The 9909-nt window shown below is 50.2% G+C and overlaps 2 protein-coding genes across 2 annotated transcripts in view; one reads left to right on the top strand and one right to left on the bottom strand.

Moving 5' to 3' along the window:
• FNDC11 (fibronectin type III domain containing 11) overlaps positions 1–9909 on the top strand; it is a 417259-nt gene that overhangs the window by 304225 nt on the left and 103125 nt on the right. The window lies entirely within an intron of this gene.
• The window catches only part of PDYN (prodynorphin), a 29095-nt gene that overhangs the window by 9499 nt on the left and 9687 nt on the right, over positions 1–9909 (bottom strand). The window contains exon 2 of the mRNA XM_077335964.1: positions 2594–2738. Coding sequence (XP_077192079.1) covers positions 2594–2722 — 129 coding nt within the window. The 5' untranslated portion in view covers positions 2723–2738. The remainder of the gene's footprint in view (positions 1–2593; positions 2739–9909) is intronic.

The raw sequence follows: 9909 nt of genomic DNA, 5'->3' as shown, positions 1-9909 counted from the left end.
AGACCATCCTCCTGGCAAGGCGGCTCAGGGTGGTTTTAAAAATTATAGAAGATACAAAGTCAAAACAAATGAAATTGAGTTTTAAAAGTTATCAGAATAAATAACGGCAGGTTAAAAACAGCAGCGACATTTCCACGGGGCACCTTTGGGTGGGTGGGGCCATAAATGGGGGGGGGGTGTATGTATATATAATTTGTTAAGCATGTATTAGGTGATATGACCCATCTGCCCCTCCCAAAATGGCCAGTGATGGGCCTGGGGTGTGGGGAAGAGAGGGGGAGGGACCCAAAGTGGGCGTGTCCACAGCTGTGCTTCCCACCCATAATCTGCATGATTGTGCCACTCCTGGGGTTTCTCAAATACGGAAGAATGTTTCAGGCATTTCTCAACAGTAAAAAAGTGGAGAAAAGGCTGCCCTAGAGAGAAAGGGGGTAGCCCCACAAGAACTGGCTCCGTTAATCCTCCCCACATCTGCTTAGCTCTCCTAGTTTGAGACACCAGTTTAAAAAGAGTTCCTGTTCCATCTGTGATTTTGTTATCGCTATGGAGGGGTGGGAGTGAGGGGTGTTGCTATGTTGCGATGTTACGAGGGAGGGGTTGGTTTTGTGTTTTGTTACCCCCAATGGTTGATTTCACCCGTTTCCAGCGGATTGTGAGTTGAACTCCCTTAATTGTCTGTGGTTTTAATTGCCGGGTTAATTTTGCTAGGGCCTGTGGAGGCGTCTCAGCCAAGCAGGTACGGAATAGTAGACGTTTTGAAAGAGGACGTCAACAGAGGGGTGGGGGAACGGGCTGCTGGTTCAGCAATACGCATAGACCATAGACTGTTGGACGCAGAGCTAAATTGCACAGCAAGCTTTGCCTACACGTCAAACGGAAGCTTAATTTGCACGGCTCAATTTAATTACAATACCCGCGTGTCATTGGTCTCCATCAATTCACAGAGTGAGGGATTTACCGTCCCCTGAACGCAATTTCCACGGAGCAATGTTTAAAGCTCCCAAATGGATTCTGAATCTGAAATAGTTAGGGGTGGGGGGGAACCTGGTCCCTCTCCGTGGATGGATGAAAGATTCTCAGTATTGTCCATAAACACCTTGCTTGGTCCCTGCAAAGTGTTTTTAATAAGTACTCTGCTCTGGTTCGGCCTCACTTGGAGTCCTGTGTTCAGTTTTGGGCACCCCAATTGAAGAGGGATGTAGACAAACTGGAGCGTGTCCAGAGGGGGACAACAAAGATGGTGGGGGGTCTGGAGACCAAGAGGAAGGAGGAAAGGTTGGGGGAGCTTGGTCTGTTTAGCCTAGAGAGGAGGTGACTGAGAGGGGATTTGATAATCATCTTCAAGTATTTTAAAGGGTGTCATGTGGAGGATGGAGCAGAGTTGTTCTCTCTTGCCCCAGAGGGACGGACCAGAACCAATGGGATGAAATTAATTCAAAAGAAATTCCGTCTAAAAATCAGGAAGAAGTTCCTGGCAGACAGAGCGGTTTCTCAGTGCGACAGGCTTCCTCGGGAGGTGGTGGGTTCTCCATCTTTGGAAAATTATTAACAGAGGCTCGATAGCCATCTGACGGAGCGGCTGATTATTATTATTACCTTATTTTATGGTTCTAAAAAAGATTTGGAGGCTTTGTCCAACATGGCTTCTTCATCACTGTTTGAGATTTCATTGGCTGTGCACATTTTTTTAAACGCTGCTTTGGCAGCACAGGATCATTAGAATCATAGAGTTGGAAGGGGACCTCTGGGGTCATCTAGTCCAACCTCCTGCAGAATGAAGGGTAACATTGCTGTGGGACTGGAAGGGAGTTTCTCCTCAGGCATCATGTCTAGTAATCACTGATAGACTTAAATTCCTTGAAAATCTCTAGTCCCCTTTGAAAGCTGTTGGTTCCTGGGGGCATCCTCTGGCAACGAATTCCACAATCACCCTCCGTGTAAAGTAGCATTTCTCTTTGTCCGCCTGAACCTACTGCCCATCATCTCCATTTATATCCCCTCTTGCCCTTTTGGAGGCCAGCTAGCCATAAGGCTTAAAGACATTTTCAGTTCCAAACAAAACTGCAAACCCCAAATCTCTCCCCTTAAAAGCTGCCTGCCAATCCAAACACCTTCAAAAGCTCTGGCAACACCTCCTGAAGATGTATTTATTTATTTATTAGCTATTTATTGTATTCATATACTGCCCTCCCCGAAGATTTCCAAGGAGGGCCCTCCTCATCTCTTCAGCTCGTCAGAGAGAAATGGCAGCAGCTTCGGTCACTGAAGAAGACTCGGCTTTTATATCCTGCTTTTCAGTGCCCAAAGGAGGCTCAAAGCGGCCTCCAATCGCCTTCCCTTCCTCTCCCCACAACAGACACACTGTAAGGTTAATGGGGCTGAGAGAGGTCTGACAGAACCGCTCTTTGAGAACAGTACTATCAGGACTGTGACAGGCCAAGGTCACCCAGCTGGCTGCATGCGGAGGAGCAGGGAATCAAACCCGGCTCACCAGATTAGAAGCTGCTGCCCTTAACCCCTACACCACGCTTGCTAGATAGGTCGTCCTAAGCTATGGCTACCTGGGGACCGTAGCTGTTGCCGAGGGACTTACTAAGGGGCTGATGGGATTCTCCAGATCCTGGCTGCGCAACGCACATGAGGAACACTCGGTAGCACAATCGGCAGAGGCTGTGGGCACCAAGCTGAGGCAGAGCGCCAGTCCCAGAAGCTGCCGATCCATCCTCACCAGCAAGGCCCTGCAAGGACGAGAAGAGAGACTCCTATGGTGAAAAGCCGTCGATCTGCATGGGGGAGCAGGAGCAGGGAGCAGAGATGCAGCAGTGCTGTCAGCCAGACCCCTGGTTGTGATCAGCGGCCCTGGAGGTTTTCAAAGCCCCAACTGTAGAAGTATTAACTGGAAGGGTATTATTGTCCACACAGGAGGAGGCGGAGAAGGAGGAAGAAGAGGAGGAGGAGGAGGAGGAGGAGGAGGAGGAGTTGGGTTTTTTTACCCTGCTTTTCACTACCCAAAGGAGTCTCAGAAACCAGGAGGGAGAGGAGAATTGCTATATATTTCCCACTTTTCTCTACCAGAAGGGGTCTCCAAGCAGCTGACAATTGCCTTCCCTTCCCTTCCTTCCCCCCACGACAGACCTCCTGCCAGAGAGGTGGGCCTGAGAGAGAACTCTAACTGGTCCAAGGCCCACCCAGCAAGGCTGCATGGGGAGGAGGAATGGGGAATTAAACCTGGCTCTCCACCACACCCACTGGCTCACTGGAGGAGGGACAGTTTTAAAAAACAAACTAGCATTCTTCTCAAATGCCTGCCCTTCTTTTGGGGAGCGGGTGAATGTTTTTGAGGCCAAGTGTGGTTCGTTGTGTCTCCCGCTCCCTGAAAGGGAATTCTAAGAAAGTCTTGCTCATGGAACAGTTCTGTCAGAGCTCTCTCAGCCCCACCTCACAGGGTGCCTGTTGTGGGGAGGGGAAGGCTTTGAGCCTCTTTCTGGTTAAAGAAGAGTTGGTTCTTATATGCCGCTTTTCCCTACCCGAAGGAGTCTCAAAGCGGCTTCCAGTCGCCTTCCCTTTCCTCTCCCCACAACAGACACCCTGTGAGGGAGGCTGAGAGAGCCCTGAGATTACTGAAGAAGCAGAAGAGTTGGTTCTTGTATGCCGCTTTTCTCTACCCGAAGGAGTCTCAAAGTGGCTTCCAATTGCCTTCCCTTTCCTCTCCCCAAACAGACACCCTGTGAGGTAGATGGGGCTAGGAGAGCCCTGATATTCCTGCTCAGTCAGAACAGCTTTATCAGTGCTGTGGTGAGCCCAAGGTCACCAAGATGGCTACCTGTGGAGGAGGAGCAGGGAATCAAATCCAGCTCAACAGATTAGAAGTCTGCGCTCCTAACCACTACACAAGCGGGCAGAATAAATCAGGATATAAAAGCTAACTCTTTTTCTTTGTTAATTCTGCGGCCGCAGAACAAAGCAATCCAGACTAGGCAAAAGACAGTGTTGCACAGTGGTTAGAGGCCAGGCCTCTGACTGGAGAGATCAAGGTTCAAGTCCTTGTTTGGCCGTGAGGCTTGCCGACTAATCAAGATGGGTCATTCGCACACACGGTTGAACCTACCTGACTGAGTTCCTGTGGAGATAAACATGGAAATGGCAAACCTTATTGTGTCCATGCTTGGCTAGTGGCCCTTTTCTTGCCCAGGGAAATGCCGATCGCCACCTTGGAACCAGGAATCAAATTTCTTCCAGGCCAGACTGGCCAAGGATTCTGATTTCTGTGGGGTCCCTGTCCTCCCCAGACTCCAAATCTCCCCAAATCTCCAGAAGTTTTCCAACCTGGATCAGGTAACCCTGTTCCCCCATCCCCGACTGGCAACCCTATCAGGAGATCAGATTAAATTCCGAGTGTTCTCGAGGCCCAACCTGGAAGCAGACAAGCCGATCTCATAGAATCATAGAATACTAGAGCTGAAAGGGACCTCTTGGGTCATCTAGTCCAACCCCCTGCACTAGGCAGGACACCCACAACCCTCTCTCTTATCACCTGTCACCTGCCACCCCCCTGAACCTTCACAGAATCAGCCTCTCCCTCAGATGGCTCTCCAGCCTCTGTTTAAAAATTTCCAAAGATGGAGAACCCACCACCTCCCGAGGAAGCCTGTTCCACTGAGAAACCGTTCTAACTGTCAGGAACTTCTTCAGCAAAATATTTTAATCCATGGTGCTGTTTTCCTTTATCGTACAAAGTCGGGACAGCAAGGTTTGCCTGCATATCAAAGAAGCTTGCCAGAATGGGCCCAGGACCCTTTCATTTTGGTTCCTCGCCCTGCCCCCTTGTGGGTCTCTCTTGTCCCCTAGGCATGCCACCCTTCCAGAGGTCCCCGGGGAAAGGAGCGCTTCATCTGCCGTTTGCTCTCTCTGCTCCACGCTCAAGCTGACTCCCTGCCTAATGCCCTTTAATTGGGCCTGATGGAGAAATATGCTAATGTTTCCATATTCATTTGTGCTAAATTAAGATGTAATTTAAACGATATGCATTATCGTATGTCGAATTATCGGCGTTAGCGGAACATAAATTCCACGGAGCTTCTGGCAGCCGCTCGGAGGCATGAATCACAGGCTGATAACAATACTTAGCAATCATTTGGCATTTTTCATCCTCCCGATCTTAAATTACCTTACGAGCATTAATTAATGGAGCCCCCTGACATGGCAGAGGGATCAGAATGCAGCTTCAAGGAGAACGGGGGTAATCGAAAGATTTAGGTCCCCGGGGGAGTAAAACGGCCAAGGAGCCAATTTTGGGAAGGCAACGTAGTCTACGGGTTAGTGGGCTGCTGAACTAGGATCTGGAAGACACAGGTTCGGATCCCCGCTGGGCCGAAAGGCGGGACATCGACAGTCAACAAGGTAAATACATAAATTAAAACATGAATGCATCCAAGATCCAGGATAACTTCCCACGTGTTGAGAAAGCATATATGAAAGTTTGTTTCTATGTAAGTAATAGAATCATAGAGCTGGAAGGGACCTCCTGGGTCATCTAGTCCAACCCCCTGCACTATGCAGGACACTCACAACCCTCTCGCTCATCCACTGTCACCTGCCACCCCTTTGAGCCTTCACAGAACCAGCCTCTCTGTCAGATGGCTCTCCAGCCTCTGTTTAGAAATCTCCAAAGATGGAGAACCCACCACCTCCCGAGGAAGCCTATTCCACTGAGGAACCGCTCTGACTGTCAGGAACTTCTTCCAGATGTTTAGATGAAATTTCTTTTGAATTAATTTCTTCCTGTTGGTTCTGGTCCATCCCTCCGGGGCAAGAGAGAACAACTCTGCTCCATATGGCAGCCTTTTAAATACTTGGTTATCAGATCCCCATTCAGTCGTCTCCTCTCCAGGCTAAACAGACCAAGCTCCCCCAACCTTTCCTCATACGTCTTGGTCTCCAAACCCCTCACCATCTTTGTTGCCCTCCTCTGGACACGTTCCAGTTTGTCTACATCCCTCTTCAACTTTCAATTGTGTTTTAAGCTGGCTATAATGTTGTTTATATGTTCAAGGAGGTGGCAGGTGACAGTGGATGAGCGAGAGGGTTGTGAGTGTCCTGCATAGTGCAGGGGGTTGGGCTAGATGACCCAGGAGGTCCCTTCCAGCTCTATGGTTCTCTGATTCTGTGTTGTGAGCTACCTCACACCCACTTGTGGGAGGGGCGGCTTAGAAATCATAAATAAATAAAAGGGGATAAGCGATAGAGTTATGTCCCCAGCAAAATCAAGTGGCCATGAGGAAAACATTGGAGAAGCTATGTAGAATCAGAATGTCAGAGTTGGAACGGGCCTTTATTGTAATAGAGAACAACAGAGATTTACTCATCTGTAGACCTAGGGGTAGAACAGAGAAGTATTCCCACAGAACAAGAGATCCAGGGCTTTTTAACCTCCCCCCCCCCAAACTTCTGGCCCCCAATAGCTTTGGTTTCTCCCCTGATTTTCTCATGCTTTGGTGGGGCTTTAGTTTCTTTGTGGGTTGAGGTTTCCCCCCCCCCCTTTATTCTCCGGTTCTTTCAAGACCACTTTTACCTTAATGATTTTTCTGAACATTGATTTTCAGTCCGCTTTTTCCTCGTGAGTAATGTTATTGTTGGTTTCCACCCAGCTCCATCCCACTCTTCAATGGTCAGTCTATCGTGGCCTAACCGCTCCCTCTCTTCCGCCGACCCGGAGACAAATGGTTTCCTTTTCCTTAATAAAGGCACTAAATTATCAATAGATCACTAGAGCCTAGAAAATGATAGACTTAGGAGGTTGGTTGAATTCCCAGCTTTCACTTGTAAAAAACCTACATCTCTATTCTCCTCATTTGCAGAGATATAAGGAAGATACGATCCGTCTTTGAGGGGAGGGAATGGTGACTTTTAAAAATGAAAGCTAGAGATCCAGAGGACCTGATAAACCTGTCATTATGATGCTCCCGTTATATGTCGATGGTTGGGCACCATTTTTTTAAAGAAATTGGGTGCTGCAATGGTGACAACAGCACTCTCCCTTGAAACTCTTACATTGAGGTGACATGCAAAGGGAAGAGGAGGAGGAAGAGAGTTGGTTCTTAGATGCCGCTTTTCTCTACCCGAAGGAGTCTCCAAGCGGCTTCCAGTTGCCTTCCCTTTCCTGATATCACTGCTCGGTCAGAACAGTTTTATCAGTGCCGTGGCGAGCCCAAGGTCACCCAGCTGGCTGCATGTGGAGGAGGAGCGGGGAATCAAGCCCGGCTCAGCAGATTAGAAGTCCGCACTCCTAACCACTACACCAAGCTGGCTCTCAACCCTCTCAAACTGACTCGACAACTCTGAAAATGCACACGGCGAGCAGACGTGTGGAAGAAGCATGCCCAAAACTATTCCAATGATTGTTGATCAACCCTAAAGAAAAACAAGAGAATATCGAAAGGCCCCACTACCCCAATAACGGATCCGAGAGAGAGACGGCATGCCCTGGGGGGTTGGCCAATTCACTACTCTGTCCTGAGCTGTAACAGCCCTGGGGGAAATTATTTGCCCCACTTCGGAGTTGTGTATATTCTGTTCCTCAGACTTGATCATTAAGAACTGCACTGTGTAGTTTGACAATAGCCCTCTCCCTGCCACTAGGACAGATCCCAGAAGAACGCCCTGTTAGATCAGACCAGTGAGGGTCCCCCTAGCCTAGCTTCTTCTATCTCACCCAGGGGCCAGCCAGCTTCTCTGGAGGACCAACAACAGGGCAGGGAGGCTAAGGACTTCCTAAGGACATCAGGAGAGCCCTGCTGGGTCAGACCAGGGTCCATATAGTCCAGCCTTCTGTCTCACTCAGGGGCCAGCCAGTTCCTCTGGAGGGCCAGCAACAGGGCAGGGAGGCCGAGGCCTTCCTAAGGACATCAGGAGAGCCCTGCTGGGTCAGACCAGGGGTCCATCCAGTCCAGCCTCCTGTCTCACTCAGGGGCCAGCCAGTTCCTCTGGAGGGCCAGCAACAGGGCAGAGAGGCCGAGGCCTTCCTAAGGACATCAGGAGAGCCCTGCTGGGTCAGACCAGTGGTCCATCCAGTCCAGCCTCCTGTCTCACACAGGGGCCAACAAGTTCCTCTGGAGGGCCAGCCACAGGGCAGAGAGGCCGAGGCCTTCCTAAGGACATCAGGAGAGCCCTGCTGGGTCAGACCAGTGGTCCATCCAGTCCAGCCTCCTGTCTCACGCAGGGGCCAGCCAGTTCCTCTGGAGGGCCAGCCACAGGGCAGAGAGGCCGAGGCCTTCCTAAGGACATCAGGAGAGCCCTGCTGGGTCAGACCAGTGGTCCATCCAGTCCAGCCTCCTGTCTCACGCAGGGGCCAGCCAGTTCCTCTGGAGGGCCAGCCACAGGGCAGAGAGGCCGAGGCCTTCCTAAGGACATCAGGAGAGCCCTGCTGGGTCAGACCAGTGGTCCATCCAGTCCAGCCTCCTGTCTCACGCAGGGGCCAGCCAGTTCCTCTGGAGGGCCAGCCACAGGGCAGAGAGGCCGAGGCCTTCCTAAGGACATCAGGAGAGCCCTGCTGGGTCAGACCAGTGGTCCATCCAGTCCAGCCTCCTGTCTCACGCAGGGGCCAGCCAGTTCCTCTGGAGGGCCAGCCACAGGGCAGAGAGGCCGAGGCCTTCCTAAGGACATCAGGAGAGCCCTGCTGGGTCAGACCAGTGGTCCATCCAGTCCAGCCTCCTGTCTCACGCAGGGGCCAGCCAGTTCCTCTGGAGGGCCAGCCACAGGGCAGAGAGGCCGAGGCCTTCCTAAGGACATCAGGAGAGCCCTGCTGGGTCAGACCAGTGGTCCATCCAGTCCAGCCTCCTGTCTCACGCAGGGGCCAGCCAGTTCCTCTGGAGGGCCAGCCACAGGGCAGAGAGGCCGAGGCCTTCCTAAGGACACCAGAAGAGCCCTGCTGGGTCAGACCAGGGGTCCCTCTAGTCCAGCCTCCTGTCTCTCTTGAGATCACTGTGTGAGATGCGATCACGTTCTCCGAAGGCCCATCAAAGAGATCTCTACGATAGTTAAGATGCCCCCCGATTCCTGTTAGTCCCATAGGACAGCGTGGCCCACAGTAACCCATGAAACCTATCAGTTTTATGAACTCTGGTTTGTATCGTATATTTTCTTCCATTTTGCTCTCCAGTATGAATTCAATGACAGCCAGCTCCTAATGAATACCTGTTGAGAATACGGTTTCTTTTCCTGTAAACATTTCCATGAGGCAAGGTCATCCCGAAGCATCACAAACCAGCTGTTACATAATTATAAACCAACCCTTCCTGAGGTTTTTGTGCCCAACCTTGTGCTATAAATATTCCAGCCGCAATAAACCACACAATAAAATGTGTGGTTTATGGCAGCTAGAATATTTATTCTGTTCCTCAGACTTGATCAAGCTCATTACGAACATAACCTATCAAAGCTAGCTCAATATTTCGGCTTGCTATGGTTTCCAGATACCCTGGAATTACAATGGGTTTCTAGTTACAGAGATCAGTTCACCTGGACAAAAGTTTGATTGATTGATTGATTGATTGATTGATTGATTGATTGATTGATTGATTGACAAAGGACCAGTTTTGGAGGGGGGGATACTCTACGGCAATAGCTGCGAGGTCCCCTTTGCTGGTTCCACCCCAAACTACCAAACCTCGCACCTCTGCTGAACTCTTTCAACGTTACGGCCTTGCTACCAATTCTGAATGCTTTAGGATGCTTTAGGATGCTCTGGGCTGATCCTGCGTTGAGCAGGAGGTTGGACTAGATGGCCTTTATGGCCCCTTCCAACTCTATGATTCTATGAATATAACAAAAAAAGACCCAAGCTGTTTATTACATCTCCAGTAAACATCAGGAGCCGTAGATATTATTTTAGCTCATCTTGTCAGAGGGTAA

The sequence above is a fragment of the Paroedura picta genome, chromosome 4 (assembly GCF_049243985.1).
Source record: "Paroedura picta isolate Pp20150507F chromosome 4, Ppicta_v3.0, whole genome shotgun sequence".
NCBI classification, from domain to species: domain Eukaryota; kingdom Metazoa; phylum Chordata; class Lepidosauria; order Squamata; family Gekkonidae; genus Paroedura; species Paroedura picta.
The sequence above is the reverse complement of the archived record's forward strand: the minus strand, read 5'-3'. Positions and strand labels throughout refer to the sequence as shown.